Consider the following 23,962-nt stretch of genomic DNA (forward strand, 5'->3'; position numbering starts at 1 on the left):
ACTCGACGTTCTGGGGATTTCTCAAGATCTCTTGACTGTCTTTCAAATAATAACTCCCATTTCTATAGTGCTCTAGAAAGCCCTGTGAGGTAGATCATGCAATTATTATTAGTCCTACTTCACAGAAAAAGAAAGTCTGGTTCAGAGAGGCAGTGACTTTCCCAGGGCCATAGGTAGTCAGCTAAATGCCATTGTTTAGCCTCAGACTCAAGTTTCCTGCAGTGAATAGAGTGCCTGGCCTGAAGTCAGGAAGACTCATCTTCCTGAGTTCAAATCTGGCCTCAGACACTTACTAGCTATGTGACTCTGGGCAAGTCACTCAACTCTGTTTGCCTCAGTTTCCTCATCTGTATAATGAGCTAGAGAAGAAAATGGCAAACTACTCCAGTATCTTTACCAAGAAAACTCCAAATGGGATCACAAATAGATGGACACAACTGAAAAAGAGCAACAAACAAGGTTCCTGATTCCCACTCTACTCTCTCTAGAGTGTTTTGGACATGGCTGGTGCTTAATAAATATATGCTGAATAATGAAGGTTAAAAGTCAACGGCTATGTCACCTTATCTTTTCTCATAACTTTTTAATATGTAACTCTCTATATCTCTCTTAATTCTAATGCCTTTCCTCTGTTAATTATTTCCTAGTTATCCTGTATATTACCGCAGCATATATATTTGTTTGCATCTTGTCTCTCCCGTTAGACTGTAAGCTCCTTGAGGACAGGCACTATCTTTTGCCTCTTTTTGTATTCCTAGCACTTAGCAAAGTGACTGGCCCTAACAGGCATTTAATAAAAGTTTATTAATTGATTGATTGGAGAGACGCGTGTCTATGCCAGCACCTCTCTGCTCATCCGATTATCCTCCCCATATGTTTCTCTTCTCTGAACCCATCTGTAAAATTCAATTCAGTTGTTCAATTCAGCGGGCATTCTCCATGGTCTTTTGACCCAGCATTTGAGCCCGGGCTTGCGACTCTCCAAAGATCCACGGAGGGCTGGCAGCAAGAATAAGCAAAGGGTGGACACGGTGCTTTGAATTCATTTGAGGGCAGGCAGAGGGAAAGGGGGAGTCAAGCGAGAGGTGAAATAGGCTGTAAGGGGACTCGAGGCCCCTAGGGGGCTCTGCCGGGAACCATGGTTTGGGACCAGAAGAGTTAAATCCTCCAGCCTCGTTCCCACCCGGCCTCCCTGGGCGAGAGGAGCGCGTTCTGCAGAGGGGGGAGGGCGAGTGCAGGCGGGGGCAGGTTCTGACGCCACGAGCGGCGGAGGCTTGATTGCGTCTGCGCCGGAAGGAGTGCGTAAGGAGGAGGCCGAGTAGTGAGACTGAAAGAAAAAAAAAAAAAGCAGAGCCGCGCCTGCGCACTGGGTCTTCTCTGTCTATAAATCGAGAGGCTTGGGCGGCCTTAAGCGCCTTCTCCAGCCAGAAACTAGAGTGGTGACCTTAGTCCCTCCGGCCCCCAGGTCCCGGCCCCGCCGTCGCCGCCGCCTCCTCGACACTGTTCAGGTGAGGGCCGGAGCGGCCTCCCCTCGGACCCTGCTACATCGCAGATCTGCCCCCCCGAACCTCCCTCCTTCAGACCCTGCTCCGGACGCCCGATTATCCGTGTTCCACTGCCGCCCTTCCCCAGGACCTCCCATTATCCGTGTTCCACTGCCGCCCCCAAACCCTGCCCTTCCCCAGGACCCTCGATTATCCGTGTTCCACTGCCTATCCTCCCCCCAGATCCTGCCCAGGACCCTCTTTTTCCCCCATCATCTCCTTTCCTGTGAGATCTCCCCCAGCACCACCTTTTATTCTCCCCCACAGTTTCCCCTTCACACCCCTCCCAGAACTCCCGTTATCTGTCTGCTGCCCCTGGAACCCTGCCTGGCCTCAGAGCTCTCATTGATTCCTCCTCCCTAAGAGGAGATATCTCTCTTTGGTTCTTTCTTCTTCTTTATCCCTGTCCCGCACCCCCCTCCTTAAAGCCTCCTCTGCTGCTCAGGACCCTTCCTCCCTATTGATCCTCCCCCTCCTGGATTCTGCCCTCCCCTGGGATTTCCTGTCAGTCCCCTCCCTCCCTTGGAATAGCATTGGACTGTCACCTGGGATTCTGTCTTTCCTCCAGGACCGCCTTTATTCCTCTTTCCCCTCTGTCAGACTTCACCGTTCTTCCCCAGAACCCCTCTTACTCTTTTCCTGCTGGAGTTCCTTTATTCTCCTTCTCAGGACTTCCTCCCATTTCATTTTCTCCAGAGCAACACTCCATTAGCCCTGTTCCCCCTTTATTTTCTTCCCCAGCTCGGGGCTCTCATCCATTCCCAGTAGGCTCTCTTTCCTCAGAACCCTTCATCCTACCTCTCTAGGACTCCTACTTATCCCTGTCCCAACCCCCACCCTCACCCCTATTTACTCTCATCTCCAGACCATTGCCCCCTCATAGATGACCCATTTATTTCCCATCCCATTCCCAAGACTCCCATTTACTGTCTTTCATGGATTTCACCTAGGGAACCCAAACTGATACTCCCCCAACTCCTCAGACATTTTTTAGGATGTATGCCACTGAGAGGCAATGCCAGTCCCTTTAGGAGGACTGTAAGCAACAAGATTGGCCTAGTTTTCCCAATGAGGAGCAGGCTAGGAGGCCTCAGGAAAGCCCCATTCCCCAAGGACTCTGGCCTGAGTTCTTCCCTTAGGGGAAGGGGGGGACACCTTGAAAGGACTGTGAGGTCAGGAAAGTACCTTCTCAAGCAGGAATAGAATCACCTCAAAGCATACCCAATATTTTGTTCAAATTAACTATCAGTCTTTGGACTTTTTTTCCCCCAGCCATTCTCTGAAAATATCTGACTTTGCACTTTCTTAATTTATACTTGATTTTCCCCATCACTGCTAATTGTCATGCCTTGCTAGACCATTGCCAAAGTGGAGCTCTATCTACCTAATGTACTTAGCCCCAGACTTGTTATATTTGAACACTTTTGAGCAAGACAGTTTCTCTTTATGTGTCGGTATTCCTCAGTTCTAAATTGCAGTGGATACGTGGTCCTTTTGACCTGGTCCTAGGTGATGGTCTAACATTATTCCAAGCTTATTGATACGTCATGGTGGTGGTATTTACAGCCAATCATTTTACAGGATCCTGACCTTTTCCTCAAAATGGAGACTATTGTTCGACGCTGCCCATTCTTGTCAAGAGTACCCCAAACCTTCCTCCAGAAGGCTGGCAAATCTCTGCTCTTCTACGCGCAGAATTGCCCCAAAATGATGGAGATTGGATCCAAACCTGCTTCTCGGGCTATGACCACTTCACCAACTCACTTCCAACAAGTAGAAGAAACCCCTCCAGCCAATGAGAGTAAGTATTAGTTTGTTTATCATCATTGAACTATTCCCATGTCCCCATCTTTGACTAAACCCAAAGCAATTTTAATATTTCACTTGTTACATGCTGTGCTTTGTATTTATAATCTTTGGGCATTTTGTCTTAGAAGAAGCTTCGTTATCATGGGCCACTTCGTGTTTAGAATTTATGTAAATGCTAAGTTTTAACCTTCGATTACAACTTTTTTTTACATTTACCGAGTTTGTCGTCATTTAGCTTTTTAAATTGCGGTTCTGAATGTTACGTTTCTGTGATGATTTTTATTTGTCTTCGCCATCTCATCCACCTTCATTGTATTTCTGAAAAAAAGAAAGGAACTATAATTTTTATATTGGCCTAACTATTGTTAGGAGAGGTTGAGAATAAAGACCTTTTCAGGTCCACTTTTAGTCCCATAAAGTCTTTACATTACAGGGTTTTCCTAGTTGTATACCCAAAATGAGGACTTTTACATGGAATCATTTAGGAGGAAAATGTGATAATGTTTGTAGACTGTTGCTTTTTTTTTAACCTGTCATCAGTTACTGTAATCATCTGTGCTGATATAAACTTGAAAATTCCTTCCTACCATGAAGTTGAGAAAGAGAAACAATAGTGAAACACTTTCCACAGACTGTAGGAAAGGCGAGGCAGTGACTCATTGGGGTGTTCCAGCATCAATGAGGAAGAACATTTCCAGAAGGAAAGGTGATCTGATTTGCTCAAGGGGAAAGGGAGGTCATTCATATTAGAAACACAGTTACCAGCCAACTGTTTTAAGGGAGTGTGTTCCTTTGGAGCACTGAAATAAGAATGTAGGTAGTGGATACGAATTATAAAACTTTTTTATAAATAAAATTTCCTGAACGTGAACTTCATTTGAACTTCATTTAGTAAAAATCTTAAGATCTTTTTTTGTTCTGTCTCTTTTGTTGTTTCTGTGAAACAGTGTATCCTTTCAGAGGGACCACAGGTCTGTTTGTCCAGATCAGGTTATAAGGTGATGATTTCTTGTATCAACAGGAAGGAAACTTTTAAAAGTTTTAATTATTTAAATGGGTTTGCCCCCAAGTGAAATCTGTTGAACATTTTTGGATAAGATCAAGATTGGAAATAATCCAGGTCACAAACTCTTGATTGCCTAAGACTAATTACTTTGGATTTATAGTCAAGAATGAAATGAATGCAAAAAGCAATTGGAATATATCACTTAATCAGTTCATGAAGAAGTTCAAAGGAATTTTTAACCCTTGATAAGAGTGTATTCTCATAAATTATTAGCTTATTACTAGTAGATGAGGGTGAGTGATTCTGACTCACTACCATCTTTTTTTTTTTTTTAACTTTCTTCAAATGTTCCAGCAATAATGCTTCGTACACTTTTGGATCAAACACTTCAAATCAGAACAGGTTTTAAATAAATTACAAAATAGTTATTGCCTTTCTTAAAATGAAATTTTATGCAATTGAGGCATATAAGATTGATGTTTCTATTTTTTCATCCCATCACAAAGAGTACCCTCTTCCTTTAGGCAGTTTAACTTAGACACACTCAAACCTGTAGATTGGAGGATTGATGTGGACTTCTGATAATTGTGATTTCTGATAAGTGGTCATCAGCAGAAACTTACAAATAAGAAATTTTTAATTTCCTCCTGTATTTTTGTAGTATAACATATTACTTGACTGCTTAACAAACAGTTCATGATGCCTCTAAGTTGTTTTAAAACTTATGTTCACCAGTATCTAATTTACGTACATAAAGTGGAGATAACGTTTAACCAGAGATTACTTTGAACTGTAATAGATAGATGTCATCAATTTTTTAAATCAATACAGTGGAGAAAATTATGAACTGTTTTAGGAGGTCATAGTAAAGTAGATATTCTGTTTTATGTTTTTGCTATGTTCATACCCACCTGTGGTTGCCTTTTCTTACATTAGGAAATTTAAGTGAGATATTCAAATGGAAGTATTAAGTTTAATTTTATGAAACATTTTGTTTAACAGAACTAAAAACCAAAAAAAGCTTATTATGTTATTCTCTTAGGTAAACACATATTTTGACTGTATTTTTACATCTTCATTTCCAAATATATCCCTCTCCCCTTACTTCCTAGAGGATCATCCCCTGTTTAAAAAATAATTAAGTAAATAAATAAAAGGAGGGCTGGGGTGGAGAAGGGAAGGTAGTCCAGCAAAACTAACCAACACATTGGGCAGGTTTGATATATTTGTTCAGTGTTTGTACCCTTAGTGTTCCTCATCTGCAAAGATGAGATGGGGAAATGCATCTTCTCATACTGTATATGGAGCTAAGATTAGTCATCATAATAAGTGACACTATCTACAATGTCGTAATCACTTCATGTATTGTTTTCCCGGTTCTGTTTATTCCACTTTGCAGCAGTTCATATAAGTATTCCCATACCTCTTCGTAGTCACTGTTTGCTTCATATTTGTTGTTATTTATGGCACAGTAATATTCCATTATATTTTTTACATACCCCACTTTGGTTAGCCATTTTCTAGCTGGCTGACTAGATGTCTTTAGTTAGTCACTGATAGTACAAAATTTTAGCACTATCTGTGTCATAGTACAGATTAGCGTCATGAAGCACTGAGACAAAAAAAATTTGCTCATTTAGTTAGTTTATCACTTCACTTTCTCCATCTTTCCCCAGAGGACAAAACTTCCAAAACTGTGGTCCAGCATGCTGATGATTCTCAGCAGACCACTGGTGGATCCCAGCTTCCCGCTGGCCATCCAGCCTCTGTTATGAGTCAGGGAACTGCCAGTAAATGCCCCTTCCTAGCAGCTCAGATGAACCAAGGAACCAGCAACGTCTTCCGGAAGGCCAGTTTAGAACTTCAAGAGGATGTACAGGAAATGCAGGCTGTGAGGAAAGGTAAGTAAACCGTTTAGAATTAATTTTTCTTGTAACTTTTTCTTTTGTCCTTAAGACTTTATTAGCTTGATAAATATGTTTCAGAGGCCTCTTTTGGAAGGCTAGAAGGAAGGGTATCACGACTTTACAGTCAGTGGATTCCATTAACAAATATAGGAGCTTTGAGGAATTGTTGACTTTTACAGCAAATTACAGTATTTTGCAATTAAGAATAGCTACCAACAGGCCTTAGTTTTTGTCCTCAGCCATTTTAGTGGGACAGATGAAATTGATGGTGGTACTGTCAAATTATTGGCATAAGTCAACCAAGTTTGCTGCACTGAACAGCTGTATGACCTCTACTTGATTGTGGTCACAGGGCTGGATGAACACTTAGAGACCATCAGAAAACCTTAGTTAAATAGGTAGTTGACATCTGACCTGAATTTTGTATGAAGAAAATTGGAGCTGTTCTGTGTGAAAAGAAAATTCCTGGTACCTTGTGATTTCAGCTTTGGGAAAGATTACTGTGGGAAGATAAGAAAGTAAAAGGAGTAAGAATCTTAAAAATAGCTGTAGTTATCTAACTTTGCTTGGCATTTTTCCATTACTAGAAAGTTATCGTATTTCAGAGGCAGTATAAAAAAAGGATTTTACATTAAACTTGCTTTATTTTGTCATTTTCCTTCTTGTGAAGAAGTTGCTCAAACTCCAATTAATCCTGCTGTGATTAATCTCAAGACTGGTAGAGAAGACCCGAATGGTTTGCTAAAGAATTTTCAGGATCTCATGCAAAAGCAAAGACCAGAAAGGGTATCCCATCTCCTTCAGGACAACTTGCCAAAATGTGAGTTTTGAAAAAAAAAAAAAACACCCCCAAAACCCTTTTTAAAATGTTTTTGTAAAGCTTTACTTTTGCAGTTTTGTAGTTTGTCTGGATCCTAAATTGTCTCCTAAATAAGTCACAAATCAAAGCTCAGAATTTGCAGCCTGTTAAGACTTCAAAGTCCAACGTTGCTTATATAAACAGGTCCTCTTAATCACTGAGTAATTTAGGAATAAAACAGCTTTCTCTTTCCATTTTTAGCTGTTTCCACTTTTCAGTATGATCGTTTCTTTGAGAAAAAAATTGACGAGAAAAAAAGTGATCATACTTACCGAGTGTTTAAAACCGTGAACCGGAAGGCACACATATTCCCAATGGCAGATGACTACACGGATTCTCTTGTTACTAAAAAGCAAGTGTCTGTCTGGTGTAGCAACGACTACCTAGGAATGAGTCGTCATCCTCGGGTGTGTGGGGCAGTCATGTAAGTAGACCGCGGAAGGGCCATTTGTGCCAGTGCCTGTTAGAGAGATGTTGGGCATTTGAGATTTGATCTTTTATTTAAAACATGTGAAATGTATTCCGAGCCAATAACTTGGTGGTATATTTGGTGCCTAGTCATAAGTACATTTAAAAAATCTGTTTGCCCATACACTCACATATATATAGCTATTGCATTGTAAATAAAGATTACAATCTATAAGCTATTGCAGGCAGCATAATTTGCCATTATAGAGGCCTGTACAGTTGCAAAAATTTGATTTAATTTTTAACTAAGCTCTGTATTTTAACAAAATATAATAGGAAGTATTTATTCTTGGACTTTTGTTGTGCAGAGTATCTGTAGTAAAAATTAACCATTTTGCTGTAACATTCTTAGTTATGGGCTTTTGGTCAAAATATCATAAATAGGCAAAAATCTGTGGGGCAGCATGTGAAATATAAAGTCTGGTCAGCTCAGTTGTTTTGAACACCATGCTAGAGTGAGCCCAGGTTGATGGGCCTGATCTCTGAATCAGTGTCACAGTTTCCTATCCACTAAATGGTACCCTTTACTCTGGTTTGTCTAGCAAACATAATCTCTTGATCACAAATCCAACCATCACCACTACTGGGGAAACTTAATTCAGCGTGTGCTACCTGACGTCAAGGTGAATGCCTGAGGTGCTTCCTAGCTCAGTGACTCAGGAAAAGTCCCTCAACCCCTTCTAGCCTCAGTTCCTCATCTTCAAAATTAGTACATTGCGCTAGATGGCCTCTGAGTCTCCTTCCAACTCTACGTCTATGATCTTATATGAAATGGTTTATCATGAGAGAGGTCTTATAAAATCAAATGGTTGAATTTCAGAGGGCTTTATTTAACCACAAACCAAATTCTACCCATTACATTTCAGTTTGTGGTTTGAACATGCTTGGAAAAGAATGTGCTTCTGGGAAAGATTTTTTTAGTTAATCCTTAAGCTAGCACTTCATATTTGCTATCTGGCACACAGATTATTTGTTGTTCCTTTCAGCAAACTCTAGAGGAAATTTGTTCTTAAAAGAATATCTTCTTTTATATACATATTACAGGGAAACATTAAAACAACACGGTGCTGGAGCAGGTGGTACTAGAAATATTTCTGGAACTAGTAAATTTCATGTTGATCTGGAACGAGAATTGGCTGACCTCCACGGCAAAGATGCAGCATTACTGTTTTCATCCTGCTTTGTCGCTAATGACTCCACCCTCTTCACTTTGGCCAAGATGATGCCAGGTAAAAAATCTATTCTATTGGATGGCCTATCGTTTGGTAGGTTTCATAGTAGAAATTAAAATACAGGGAGCACTTTATTTCATGGAACTTCCAGAAATCATTCCTCTTTTTAAAAATACCATGTTGTGAGGGACTAACTCAGTTATAAAGTTTCAAGCTGTGTATTAGAACTTGCAGTGGAGCATAACAATCTAATTGAAGACAAACTGATAACGATCCTATTATGTTGGCTATGCCCTGAAAACCAAACTTGTTTCCTTTGAAAACTGTTTTGATAACTTCCAGAAAGTCAAAGACACTTTTAAAATGAGATTTTTTTTTGGTATTGAGTTTAAATTTAGAGTAATTGCTATAGTTATTTTGAACCTGGAAACAGTCTCCAAAATAAACCATCTTTTGGTATTAACTGGTATTTACATATCACATAAGGAAGAATATGTGCAAGAAAACCTGTCAGATGTTCAGTTTCATATCAAGTAATGTAGAGAGTATTTTCATTGCACAATTAGTTTCACTTACCATTTAGGAAATCAATTTGCGATACATGTCAATAAATGTTTTGTTGTACCAGGCTGTGAAATTTATTCTGATTCTGGGAACCATGCCTCCATGATCCAAGGAATTCGTAATAGCAGAGTGCCAAAGTATATATTTCGCCATAATGATGTAAGCCACCTCAGAGAGCTGCTAAAGAAATCAGACCCATCGGTCCCTAAGATTGTTGCATTTGAAACTGTCCACTCAATGGATGGTGAGTCCTTTTGGTACTTGTATGTAGAGACTATATGCTGAAATCTTTCATGTGCTTCACTGAACTAGTAGTAGGCTATTGACAGTGAGGCTTTAGCTTTGGGGTTTCTTTCTTACTTTCTACCAGGACTTTGCAGTTTCCCTTTAGGGTTTTCTGCCCAGGCATCTAACTAGGATTTTGAAATCATAGAGCTGCCTGTGTTTTGGGATTTACTTTGTTTTATTTACCTTGTGTCAGACTTATTTTTCATGAGCTTCCTTTGTTATGTTCTACAAAACATTGCTTGCTGTGTGCCTAGGAGCAGTATGTCCATTGGAAGAACTGTGTGATGTGGCCCATGAATATGGGGCAATCACCTTTGTGGATGAAGTCCATGCTGTGGGATTATATGGTGCTCGAGGAGGTGGGATAGGTGATCGTGATGGAATCATGCACAAAATGGACATCATTTCCGGAACCCTGGGTATGTATGTGTGTTTTCTAGAATGCTATTCAAAGGTAAAATTGTATCATCTTAATAATATAAAAGAATAAACTAGTTTATTAACCAGTTTATAGGGAGATTTTAGTGTCAGCTTATTGTAAGCTCTTAGAGGACATGACAGTTTCTGTCTCTATATCCCCCGTACCTAGCATAGTGCCTTATTTATGCATAGTAAATGGTTATTCGAATGGAATTGAGTTCAGTAATGAATGGAACTGGTAAGTCTACTCAGAATGCTGTGGAGAGAAAACCAAATGCAAGTGCTCATGAAATACTGAAGTATTTTAACTTTTTGAAGTTGGGCCTTTTACCTAGGGACACACACCATAAAAAGAGGAATTAAAAGCACACAGAATAGAGCATAAAAGAAGCAGGGAATGTTGATAAGATCCAAGGAGAAGAGAAAGGATTAAAATACTCAGTTTCCAGATTACCATTGCATTGAGGAAGACCACTGTGCTGATCCTTGGGGTGGGGAGCATAAAAGTGTATTGGGATACTTCACAAACAAGAATGGCGTAGTTGTTCTGAGGACAAGGGCTTTCCCGTGAGAATTTCCTGCCTCCCTTTCCTCATTGGGCCAGTGATTAGAATGCCCCTTCTTGATCTCGGTTGGTATGAAGGTACAGAAGGAGTGCTGCTGAACAGAGTGAGAATTCTCCATTGTGGTAGCTAATGCCAACTTTGTAACTGCAGAGATGTTAAGTGAGCCTGTTAATTACAGGACACAGTGTTATTACGTTAAGATGTTAGGACTCTGCTAGATGAAGTGGGCATGTACCTAATCCTGAAACCTGAGATACAGGTTATACAAAGAGATTTAATGAGAACCGAAGAACAAGTCTGGATGTAAATCAGACTTAACGACCCTGCTCTGATTGATATATATCATTTGTCTGGCAAACCCTAATCATCAAAGCTTTGTATTTCTAGAGGGTATTAAATGAAAACTCTGCAAACTAAAACAGTTAATGCTCTTACCTGGCTCTCACCTTAAGTCACGAAATAGTGAGGTTATAAGACAGACATCTTGGCTCAAATTGAGACATTTGTGTTCTGGGAATGTTGCAAATAAGTTGTTTTGAGAAGCATATACAATAGAGAACACAGGAAGTATTCCCTGGGGCCTCCACTGCCTTCCTGGGCAGGCAGGAGAGAGAACTTCATGCCCAGTGATCACAGGCAGGGAAGCTGTCAGAAGCAGCACTTGTTCTCTCAGCCCCAGAAGGCAGAACCAGGAGCATTGAGTGGGAGTTGCAATGAGGCAGATTTAGACCTGACAGTGGTAGGCTCCTCCTTTCCCGGGTTTTTACTGCACACATCAGATGAGCTTTTGTAGGGGAGATTTTTGTTGGGGTAAAGATTGGAAGAGTCGAACACTCAAGCATCTCTGAGTCCAAGTGTCTGTGAAGATGCAGGGCAAGATAGATGCTACAAGACAAAGGACTTTGCAAAAACTTATACAGATCCATTTGACTCGGGGTCAGACAAGTGAAATTGTGCTTTGAGACACTGGGTCCCACAGTTGAGAGTCAGGCAATCCCAGACTTGATTTTGGTATCGACTGAACTTCAGAGAGAGATGGTGAGGATGAAAAGAGACAAGCAAATGTGACGTGTGAATTTGGAGAGCTTGTGTGCTAACCCCACTTTGTGCTTTTTCCTTCAGGCAAAGCCTTTGGTTGTGTTGGGGGCTACATCGCCAGCACAAGTTCCTTAATAGACACTGTGCGATCCTACGCTGCTGGCTTCATCTTCACAACTTCCCTCCCCCCGATGCTTCTGGCCGGCGCCCTCGAATCGGTCCGCATCTTAAAGAGTGCTGAAGGTCGAGCCCTTCGCCGGCAGCACCAGCGCAATGTCAAACTCATGAGACAGATGCTGATGGATGCCGGGCTCCCTGTGGTTCACTGCCCCAGTCACATCATTCCAGTCCGGGTAATAACAGCTTGGCACATAGCAGTGTGCTTTGGAAAGTACACCTGCTAGACAGTCCTCACCTGCCGGTGTTTTAGCGCCAGACACTTCAGTGTCATCCTTAGGTTGGCTACTGGGTGAGGGAGCAGACAGCTTTTACCACTGCTGCTGTTACTTTATGCCACATTGCTTGGCAAAAGTATGATAAGGATGACTTTGCAATGAAAATAACAGCCCTGGACCCAAGGGACTGATCCTCTTAAGAGGCTGATGCCTAGGAGCATGAGCATGATTGGATCTTAGGAGTTCTGGAAGGTTGAGCTTGGCCAGTTTGGGGCTGAATTTACTTCTCAATAGGTCTGTCCTGTTCTGTGCATACAACAGCCCTATTAGTTTTGAGTCAGCTGTTGCAACAAGTGTAAGCAATTACATAAATCTCCCTATGTGAAGAACAGTCAGCATATGCCGCTGTTGTGAGAACTTTCTGCACTGATGTCTATTGGCCAACAAGGCAGTGAACAGCATTCACTATTGTAAAAAATTCATCAATTCTTCCCTCCCAGTGACGTACACACACACCTACTTTAAGACCTACTCAATGGATTGACCAAAACAGTGGTACCATTCTTAAATCTTACACAATAGATAGCAGAAGTCTACAGTTGACATTTATGTGGTGTTTTGTGATTTACAAAACCCTTCTCACAATAATCCTGTGAGACAGGCAGTACAAGCATTTTTTAAATAGTATTTTATTTTTTCCAATTACATGTAAAGACAAATTTTAACTGTTTTTTTTTTTTAAATTTTGAGTTCCAAATTTTCTCCCTCCCTCCTCTCCCCCTCCCTAAGATGGTAAGCAATTTGGTTATGGACGAGTGCAAGCATTTATTAAGCCATACTGTGTGTCAGGCTCTACACATAATGCTTTCCACATTTCCATGGAAATTGTCATTCTTTGAAACTGAGAAGTCAGAGCAGACTTTTTCCTTTCCTTTTTTACTTAAAGCTCTCATGCTCTGTGACTGCTATAGCTCACTGTTTAAGCACCATGTACACTTACATCAGGGAGCTCTGATTTTGATGGGGATAGGGAGCTCGTCATTCTGGAGGCAGTTCTTTATGTGACCATATGTCCCAAATGAGGCACAGACTTAATTCAGACTCCTTGTCATAATATCCAGGTGGCAGATGCTGCTAAAAATACAGAGGTCTGTGATGAACTCATGAGCAAACATAACATCTACGTCCAAGCCATCAACTACCCCACAGTCCCCCGGGGAGAAGAGCTGCTTCGCATCGCACCGACCCCGCACCACACTCCACAGATGATGAACTATTTCCTGGGTGAGTACATGGGTCTCTCTCTCTACGTATTGAGAGAGGCAGTGTGGTATAATAAATGGCAGGCTGGCCTCAGAACCAGGAATGCTCTGGGCAGACGGCTCGCCTCTGACACACACTGGCCGTGACCCTGGGCAAGCACTTGCCCTTGTTCTTGGCAGCTCTGAAGACCAGAAGTGGCAGAGAAGGTCCCAGCCCACACTGAGAGAGAACGTTCCCTAAGCCAGGGAAATCTCAGGTCCAGGCCCCCTTCCCTTATGCGGATGGACACTTAAATTACTTCTGGTGTGTTTCCAAGAATTTTTAAAAGGATCTCAACAGGTCTCTACTGCTGTTTTGTTCTCCTTTCCCCTAGTCCCTGACTTTGAGCACCTCTTGTATGTTCCAAGCTCGGCGGATGCAGTGGTTGTGCACCGTTTACCTAATGATGAATAGGTCCTAAACATATAGTCAGTAGCCTGAAGTGTGGACTTTCATGTCTTTAACTGCAAGCCGCCTCTGCCATGATCATTTCAAACATCTTGTAGAGGTGGATTTTTATATCCTTATATATGTTTAACTCAGCATAAATCTCAGCTTCAAGGCTTAGCCTTTACTCAGGAGAGTTGGATTTGGTTTTAGAGAACTTTTAAACATTTCTCTCAAATGTTTCCTCCTTCACAGAGAACCTGCTGGATACTTGGAAAGCTGTTGGGCTGGACCTGAAGCCTCACTCCTCGGCAGAGTGTAACTTCTGTAGGAGACCCCTACACTTTGAAGTCATGAGCGAGAGAGAGAAAGCCTACTTCCAGGGCATGAGCAAACTGGTTTCTGTCAGTGCCTGAATCCGACCTCCTTATCTCTACCTGCTGTCCCCCAGTCTCCTATCTGTATCGTCTCTGTAGTCTTTATATATGAATTAACTTATCTTAAATTTTAACCCATAGTAGAAACATAGTTCTGAAAATAAATTCCTATTAAAGCATTACGGTCTGATTCTATAACGTCAGGGTGTTTTGTATGATAGCACAGACTGATCAATTAGTCCTTTTTCTCCTCAGATCTTGTCTTTCCCATCTATCTGTATTATGCTAATTAATAATAAAAAATCAACCTTTTTCTGGCCCTGTTTACAAAAGCTGGTCACAATCTTTAAGGCTATTTTCTTCAAACATAATCAAGAAAATGGATGATTATTAGTAATAATTAGGTCTTTGTCCATTCCCCTCAAAATACATTGTCTTCTGCTGCAGTGAAGAAAATGTAATGGTACAGAGAGCTCTCACATTCACAATGTGTTGAAAGATTCCCCTGAAGCATGTTCCTGAATGTTGTGTTAGGCTTGTAGTCAGGGCAGGGACCAAAGGCTAAAACTTGCCTCTGATCTATTGTCACTTAATAATTCAGTAGTTCCTTAACTCCCTTTGATTCACCTTAACAGGTGAATGAGTTAAAGAGTGTTAGACTGGCCTTTAAAACACTGTCTCTTCGACAGACTACTTATGAAAGGAAACACAAACATAAGTTTCTGGGAGGTAGGGGGTGGTTAGAACCACAAAGAGGCACCAACATTTAGAAGATAGGGAAGAATGGGAGTGTCCAGGTAGGTGACTAGGAGCTTCCCACTTACTGGTGCAAACCTTATGAGATCCCAGCTCTTCAAAGCAGGAGTCTTTTAGCCCTGTTCCTACTTGTCCTAACAACACTTCTTTGAACTCTGGATAATCTGGCAGCCAAGGACACTAAGAGTCAGTATCACTCTCTCCTGCCCTGGAAACAGGCCTTGATACTCCTTCCCAAGTTCTGTTTCATTATGCAAACCTTCTGGCTTAGCCCATTGTTGCAGAAATTCTCATTATGTAGGTTTCAGGCTTTTTTTTTTCCTTCAAAAATCTTGCTTCCTATGTTTTGTTGCTGTTTATGTTAGCCAAAGAATGCCTACTGTGTGATGATCTTTTCTACCTCGTCCTAGCAGTGGCTGAACCCTGAGGGTCTTCCCCTCCCAGTTTGATTGTTTTTTGGTTTTTTTTTGAGTTTTTGATTAAAGGGGCCATCCCTTGATTAACTTCTTAAAGAGGCCTATTCACTCAATGGGTGTTAACTCACAGTGAGCACCTGAAAAGACCTTAGCCTAAAAGGGCCAGGGTTTCCCTATGCATCCTGGGCCGTCTCCAGTTGTCCTGGTGAATATCAGGTCACTGGACCCAGATGGCCCTGGAGGAGAAAGTGAGGCTGGTGACCTTGCACAGCCCTCCCTCACTCAAATCAAAGTCAACTGCAAGTCATGTCATCATTTCCCTGATGTTATGGTCCTCTTTGAGAACAAAGGACAAACACAAGCAGTTGCTGGCAAGGTCTTAAAAACCTTCAGCCCTTTACTGTCTGGGGAGAAAGCTAAAAGAGTTAGTCCTAGATAGAAGCTTAGAAATCTAGTCCAGGGCTGTCCAACCTTAGGTTTATACTGAAACAATAGTATATTTTGATTTGCCATTTTAGTGAGAACCCTGCAGTAGCTTGGCTTGGTTTACTAAGACATTTCTGTAAATTTCTATGCTTGTAGGCAGGCCACGTTTTGGACAGCCCTGATCTAGTCCATAGGGTTCTTCACCTAGGGTCTGTGAACTTGGGTTTTTTTAATCATTATTTGGATACCAATTTCAATAGGTATCAATATAGCTGATACCCTGTTACTGTAGAGAGCAAACACCAACCTCCCAGTTCCTCAGGTATAGTGTTTCCAATGTAATTGGTTTCTTTCTTAATCCTATATTTGTGTTTTATGCATTTAAAAGCCTTATTCTGAGAAGGCCTCCATCCACTCACCAAGGGGTCCATGACACAAAAACAATAACCCTTGATCTAATTCAACTCTGTGACCACAGAGAAGGCAACAAGCTGGGAAATGTGTGCTGGCTCCTGGGAATACAATACAAATAACCTAAGTGAGAAGTTCCTGCTCTGAAGGAGCTTAAGTTCTACTGGGGAGGGAAAACAAATATATGGATTAAGTCAGTACAAATCATAGGTTTGGGGGGGATACCAGGTGAGCCTTAAATGGAGCTAGGGCTTGCAACACAGGGCTGAGCTTTGTAGGAGAGCCAGTGCAAAGGTGTGGGAGAAGAAATATGTATGGAGATCAGCAAGTGGGTCACTTGGGCTGGTACATGGAGTTCCTGAGGGAGGATAATAGGAAATAATAATTTCACTCTCTCCTTCGCTCCATGTATCCAGTCGTTTGCCAAATAGTTTACCATTTCTACCTGCACAGCATAGTCCTATCTCTTATTTCAAAACAGCTACTACCTTAGCTCAGGTCCTTATCACCTCTCAGCTAGATTTTTGCAATAGCTTTCTGGTTGGCCCCCCTGCCAAAAGTCCATCCTACACACTGGCCAAAGTGATCTTTACATGCAGATCGGGCTCAATGAACCCTGGTGGCTCTCTATTGCACGTAGAATCAAAATTCAACTCCCCTGTTTAGCTTTTAAAACCCTTCAAAACTTGGTTGCAACCCACCCTTCCAGCTGCATTGGGCATTACTCTCCCTCCTGCACTGTGCAAGCCAGTCAAATTAACCCATCATTCCTCACAGTACTCCATCTGTGTGCCTTTGTACCAGCCATCCCCCCTGGCCAGATCCCAGTCCCTCCTCATCCCTGACTCAAGATGCAGCTCAGGCATCAAAGTGTGGAGGAATCCTTTCCTGAGCCCTGTCTCCCAAAGTACTTTGCATTTATTTGTGTTTATTCACTTTATAGTTATTCTGTGCATGGACTTTTCTATACGTACCTGTTGTCTGCCCCATTGGAATAAAAGCATCTTACGGTAGCATTATTTCGTTCTTTGATCAAATGAGATTATTTATGGAGCATTTAGCACAGTGTCTGGCACATATGCTGATTCCTTCCTTCTCCCTTGTATCCTAGTGCCTGGCACACAGTAGGTACTATATAAATGCTTATGCCCTCCTTCCCCCTTTGTATCCTAGTGCCTGGCACATAGTAGGTACTATATATATATATATATATATATATATATATATATATATATATATATATATATATATATATATTGTGTGTGTGTGTGTGTGTGTGTGTGTGTGTGTGTACGCTTATTCTCTCCCCACCTTGTATCCTAGTGCCTGGCACACAGTAGGTACTATATAAATGCTTATGCCCTCCTTCCCCCTTTGTATCCTAGTGCCTGGCACATAGTAGGTACTATATATGTTTATTCTCTCCCTTTCTTGTATTGGCACAGTGCAAGGCACATAGAAGGTACTTAATAAAGGCTAGACTGATTTATTGAAACAATTTGGAGCCAGATCATGATGAGATTTAAATGCCAAATAGAAGAGTCTGATTTGCCCCAGAAGTAATAGGGAGCTTTCTGAGCAGGGAAGTGACCTGGTCAGACCTGTAATCTTGGCCCATCCATAGAGGATGACTGGATGATTAGGAGAGATGGGAAGGTAATGAAAAGGCTGTTGCAACCATCTAGGTGAGGTAAAGTGGGCCTGAACTAGGGTGGTGACTGCAAGTGGGAAGGAGGAGATGGATGTGAGGAGTGTTGTGAAGGTAGAATCCACCAAGCTTGGTGACTGATTAGATATGGGGGTGAAGGAGAGGAAAGAATAAAGGATGGTTCCAAGACTGGGACCGTGAGTGACTAGCAGGATGGTAGCTCCATCACCAGGAATAAGGAAGTTAGGCAAAGGTGTATGTTTTAGAGGAAAAGATGAGTTCTCTTTGGGACAGGTTAAGTGAGACGGAGATAGCTAACAAACAAGTGATGATGTGGAAATAAAGTTCAGAGGGGTCAAGTTTGGAGATGCAAATTCGGAAATCACGTGAAGAGAAATAATTATCAGATGAATGGAAACTGATGGAATCACAGAGAGAAGATGGCTCCAGGACAGAACTCTGAGTATTCTCACATATTGGAGATGGGACAAGGATTAAAATCCAGCAAAGGAGACTAAGAAGCAATAGTCAAAAGGAAGAACCAGGAAAAAACAGGGTCCAAAAAATCAAGGGAGTACAAAGTATTGGGAAGAAGGAATGGTTGAGAGTGTCAAAAGTCACAAAGGTCAAGAAGGATGAGAACTGAGAAGTGGCCACTGTATTTAGCAATTAGGAAGGCAGTCCCAGTCAAATGTAAGGTTAGAAGACAGCTTGCAAGGGAACAAGAAAGGAATGGGGAAATGAAGGGGAGAAAACAAATTTGTGAGACAGACAGAATTATAGAGGATGGTAGAGGCAAGTGAAAAGTTTTGGGGTGTTTTTTTTTAAAGAAGGAGGGGGCAGCTAGGTGGTGCAGTGAAAATCTGACCTCGGACAAACATTTGCTAGCTGTGTGACCTTGGGCAAGTCACTTAACTCCAATTGCCTTGCCTTCCTCCCTCCAAAAAAAAAGGAGGTCTTTGGCATTCCAGAGTGTCACTGACCTTTTATTAACTATTGTTAGCATGCTTAACAAAATGATTACCCAGAAAAAAGGGAAAAGAACTAGAAATGAATGGGGTACCCATCAACTTGGGAATGACTGAACAAATTACATTAATGAATACCATTTGATATGTTAATAGGTAATGTGATTAATATGATATATTAATAGAAAACTATTGTGTTGTAAGAAATGATGAAGGGAGGCAGTTTCAGAGAAACCTGGAAAGATTTATATGAACTGATGCAGAGCGAATAGAACCAGGAGAACATTTTATACAATAACAATAACACAGAGACAAAACATTTTGAAAGACTTAGTTCCAATGAATGTGTTGCACCATTTCATAGGACATATGATGAAACATGCTACCCATCTTGTGACAGAAAAGAAACAGACTCAAGGTGTAAATTGAGACATAAATATTTGGACTTGGCCAGTAGGGGAATTAGTTTTGCTTGACTAGGCATAGTTGTTACAGGGGGTGGTAGTAATTATTATTATTTTAATAGAAATTAGAATTCAGGAGGGAGGGAAAACACATTTTTGTTCATTGAAACCTAATTTTTTTTTTCAATGGAGGAAATCTGGACATGTTTGTAATTAGCAAGGAAGGAGCTACGTAATAAAGAGAGTGTCTATTACAAAGGAGGAGGGATGATCAATGAGGAAGGCTTCCAGAGGACAAAGAAAGGATAAGATTTTTAAGAGCACAAAGAGAAGGATTGACCATGGCAAGGAAGAGGGCCACCCATTCCTTAGAGAGGAGACAACAGGGAGGATGTTAAGGATAATTTAAGTATAGAATTGAAGAGAAGGAGCTTGTGACACATGACCTCAATTTCTTGGTAAAGTATAAGGCTAGGTAGGTCCTATACTTTGAGGGAAGGATAGAGAATAGCATAAATTGCTTGAGAAAAGAAGAGTTTGTAATATGAAATAAGAAAGTACAACAGGGAAGAGTTAAAGGATTGGCATGAAACAGTAATGGCCCAGTGGAAATTAGGAAATTAGGTAGCATAAATTGATAGTACGATTAGTCACAAGGTCTCTCAATTTCCAGTTCAGTACTCCTTATGGTACACCAGGGCTGTCCAACCTTAGGTTTTTATTGAAACAATAGACAATATGTTTTGATTTGCCATTTTAGTGAGAGCTCTGCAGTAGCTCAGCTTCATTTAAGAAAGCATTTATGTAAATTTCTATGCTTGTAGGTGGGCCCCATAAATCGTACTGCAGCTGCATTTTGGACAGCCCTGTGGTACACCATGCTATGTATTTTAAGGAAGAGAAGAGAGTAACATCATACCTGTCAGATTGGCTAACATGACAAAACAGGAAAACGATAAATGTTGGAGAAGATGTGGGAAAGTTGGAACATTAATTCGTTGTTGGTGGAGTTGTGAGCTGATCCAACCATTCTGGAGAGCAATTTGGAACTATGCCCAAAGCGCTATAAAAATGTGCATACGCTTTGACCCAGCAATATCACTTCTAGGGCTGTATCCCAAAGAGATCATAAAAATGAGAAAAGGACCCACATGCACAAAAATATTTATAGCAGCTCTTTTTGTGGTGGCCAAGAATTGCAAATCAAGAGGATGCCCATCAATTGGGGAATGGCTGAACAAACTGTGGCATATGAACGTAATAGAATACTATTGTGCTATAAGAAATGATAAGCAGGCAGACTTCGGGAAAACCTGGAAAGTCTTATATGATGCTGATGCTGAGTGAAGTGAGCAGAACCAGGAGAACACTGTACACAGTAATCAGCCACAGGGCTGATTTTGATAGACCTAACCCTTCTCAGCAATGCAAGGACCTAAAACTTTTCCAAAGGACTCATGATGGAAAATGCCATCCACATCCAGAGAAAGAACTATGGATTCAGAATGACAAATGAAGCAGACTCTTATCTCTTTTGTTTTGTTTTGTTTCTCATGGTTTCTCCATTCTTCTATGCAACATGACTAATGTGAAAATGTGTTTAATAGGAATGTATGTGTAGAGCCCATATCAGATTGTGGCCATCTTGGGGAGGGAGTGGGGAAGGAGGGAGAAAAAATTTAAAACTTATGGAAGTGAATGTTGAAAACTGAAAATAAATAAATTATTTTAAAAAACAAAGAAAATAAGCAGAGAGAGAGCGGGGTGGGGAGAGAGAGAGAGAGGAGTGTGGCCTAGGATTATCTTCCAGAGAAAAAAGAAAGAAAAGAAATAATATCTTATTTGGATAAAAATGAGAATCCTAGCTTTAACAAGCAAATCTATTTTTAAAAATTGACAGACTGTTGGAGTTTTCCAAGAATAGCTGAGGACTTGGATCATTTAATGGATCCCTAGGGCAAAAGGATGAGTTGTAGGAAAAACTTAGCCTATATTCTTACTCTCCTGTATCAAGTTTTACATCTTCATTTGTGCTCACGAGCAGAGAACGCCATCCCATTCTCCTCTGGGCATGTGCATAACAGACTGAAAATAGAATTGAGTTACAGCCAGGGGTTACTTTTCCCCCCATGAGAAGGAATTGCTCCTTAGAGAATGCTGAACCTACATCCACCAAGTCCTACATGGTCTGGGAAGGAAGAAAGTGAGATTCAAATACAGGGATGATTGTGGGAGAGAACATACCATTTCCAAAGGCTTCCTTTTCCAGAAAAGGCAGCTCCCCATTCCACATATTATCCAGGAACATCCACCATTCAATGGACAGGGTCTTACGCTTAGCTATGCTGGGAAGAGATGATGAGGAATAAGACCCGATCCCTCCCCTCCTCTCCTGCCATTTCCTGCCCTCAACTGAAGTCTAGTGGGGGAACGTAAGGCAGAACCAAAAAGTTTAATGATGGTACAAGGCAGTTGCAAAGAAGCGTCAAAGTTGCCTGTAGGAATCCTGAAATGGAAGCCAGAAATGCCTGGTGCTGATAATGATCAGAGGAAGCTGCATGAAGGACTTAGAACTGAAGAAGATGATGATGATAATTATTAATAATAACAATAATTAAAATCTATATGGCACCTACTATGTGCCAGATACTGAGCTACACACTTTACAATTATTATCTTAATAATTATTCAAGCCTCCCAATAATCCTAGGATGTGGATGCTATCATTATCTCCTTTTTACAGATGAGGAAACTGAGGCAGGCAAATTAAGTGACTTGCCCAGGGTCACATAGCTAGCAAATGTCTGAGGCTGGATTTGAACTCAGGTCTTCCTGACTCCAGGCCTGGCACCCTACCTACCCACTATGCCACTACTTTCTACACTCCATGTCCCTTCCCTTTTATTAAACTGTGGTCTAGTAGAAAGAGCATGGGATTTAGATTCAGAAAAATGGCCTTGAAATCTGGCTTTGCTACTGACTCACTTTTTTACCTTGGCTAAGTTACTTCCCTCAGTTTCCTCATCTGTAAAATGGAGGAGTTGGCCTACATGGTCTCTAAGGTCATTTCTAGTTCCAAATCTTATGATCCCTCGGACCTTGAGAACATAACAGAAGTTACGCATCTGAAATTAAATGCAAGGGAGATTGCCCAACATCTAAGTGACCAAAGATGCAAACAAACAATTCTCAAAAGAACGGCAAACAATTGACAGACAAGTGAAAGATTGTTCTAAACCACCAATAAGAGAAATGAAAAGTCGAAACAACCCTGAGGTTTCACCTCCCACAGTGAGAATTGGCAAAAGGTGGCAAAAGATAGAAATCATCAATGTTGGAGAAACTACAGGAAGTCAACCATACCCATACCTCCTTCGTGGAGCTGTGAACTGGTCCAACCAACTTTGGAAAACAATCTGGATTTAAGAAAGTGATTCAAATGGACCATCTCCTTGAACTCATTGATCCCACCATTAGGCATCTAATCCAATGAAGGATTAGATGGAGAAAAGATGTTAATGCAGGTACCAAAATATGCATGGCAGTATTTCTTGTGATGGTAAAGAACTAGACACAAAAACTGGTGCCGAGCACTGAAGGAGGGCTAAACAAATGATGGGACAGCTAGGTGAAGCAGTGGAAAGAGCCCTGTGCCTGGAGTCAGGAAAGATTCATCTTTATGAGTTCAAATCCCACCTCAGACCCTTATTAGCTATGTGACCCTGGGCAAATCACTTCACCCTGTTTGTCTCAGTTTCCTCATCTGTAAAATGAGCTGGAGAAGAAAATGGCAAACCACTCGGGTATCTTTGCCAAGAAAACACCAAATGGGATCACAAAGTGAAAATCAACTTCACAACAATAAAACAAATGACGGCACATGAATGTATGGAAACACTCCCCTCCTTCCCCAAGAAAGAACAAATACAGGGAATTTTTAAAAGCATAAGAAGACAAAGGAACTGACGTGTCATGAAATAGAACCTGAGAAACAACCTGCGCGATGACTACAACAATGTCCCCAGAAAGAACAATCAGACAAAAGGAAAGGCGTAGCATTCCAATGACTCAGTTTGGTACCAGAGACGAGTGGAGAAAATGTGTTTTTATTGCAAAAGAGCAAAGCCATGGGCATGAAATGTTGCATAGGCAGTCAGATGCACGTCATGTCAGTTGGTCTTGATGAATTACTTTTTTCCTTTTTAATCTTTGTGACAAGGAGAGGCTTGGTGAGTAAGAGTTGGGAGGAGGATTGTGATGGGAGAAAATAAATGCATCAATAAAAATAATTTTTTTTAAATTTAATAATTGGTGCAAGGAAGTTGAGAAGCACCGTGTACCCCTTCTTCCACAGGGAGACTCATAGAACATTATAGTTCAACAGGCACTTAGAGACCAAATCTCCCATTTCACAGAAGAGAAAACTGAGGATCAGAGAGAGAGAGAAATGTGTATATCTTTGCCAAGAAAATCCCAAATGGGATCACGTGACTGAAAGGACTGAACAACAATGACAAAAAAAGTCTTACCAAAGGTCACACAGAGCATTAGGGGGTAGAACTAGTTGTGGTCTGGATCAGCTGAGTCTAAGTCTTGTGACTTCCAAATTTTAATCTTCTAATTCTCTGCTGACTTCCAATCTCGAATCTCAGACTACCTTTTAGACATCTCATACTGGATGTCCAGCAGACATCTGAAACTCAGTATGTCCTAAACAGATCTCATTGTCTTTCCCCTAATGCTTCCATCTCTCCTGCTTTCCCTGTTACTGTACAGGTCAACACCATCCTCCCAGTCCCTCAGGCTGGGAACTTGGGAGTCATCCTTGGCT

At 41.3% G+C, this 23,962-nt stretch overlaps 1 protein-coding gene across 1 annotated transcript; it reads left to right on the top strand.

Moving 5' to 3' along the window:
* Positions 1-1,216: 1,216 nt before the first annotated feature.
* Positions 1,217-14,434, top strand: ALAS1 (5'-aminolevulinate synthase 1). Its single transcript, XM_036737848.1, has 11 exons — positions 1,217-1,508; positions 3,126-3,345; positions 6,036-6,260; positions 6,937-7,086; positions 7,327-7,549; positions 8,638-8,822; positions 9,394-9,573; positions 9,872-10,036; positions 11,726-11,994; positions 13,158-13,320; positions 13,981-14,434. The coding sequence occupies exons 2-11, from the start codon at positions 3,147-3,149 to the stop codon at positions 14,139-14,141; spliced, it is 1,920 nt and encodes a 639-aa protein (XP_036593743.1). The 5' UTR covers positions 1,217-1,508; positions 3,126-3,146; the 3' UTR covers positions 14,142-14,434.
* Positions 14,435-23,962: the final 9,528 nt, after the last annotated feature.

This window comes from Trichosurus vulpecula, chromosome 9 (genome assembly GCF_011100635.1).
Source record: "Trichosurus vulpecula isolate mTriVul1 chromosome 9, mTriVul1.pri, whole genome shotgun sequence".
Classification (NCBI taxonomy): Eukaryota; Metazoa; Chordata; class Mammalia; order Diprotodontia; family Phalangeridae; genus Trichosurus; species Trichosurus vulpecula.

Excerpts from the sequence above, each read along its gene's own strand:
- ALAS1 (XM_036737848.1), top strand. The coding sequence starts at position 3,147 with ATGGAGACTATTGTTCGACGCTGCCCATTCTTGTCAAGAGTACCCCAA. Across the intron at positions 6,261-6,936 it reads AATGCAGGCTGTGAGGAAAG|AAGTTGCTCAAACTCCAATT; the intron begins GTAAGTAAACCG and ends CTTCTTGTGAAG. Across the intron at positions 10,037-11,725 it reads CATCATTTCCGGAACCCTGG|GCAAAGCCTTTGGTTGTGTT; the intron begins GTATGTATGTGT and ends TTTTTCCTTCAG.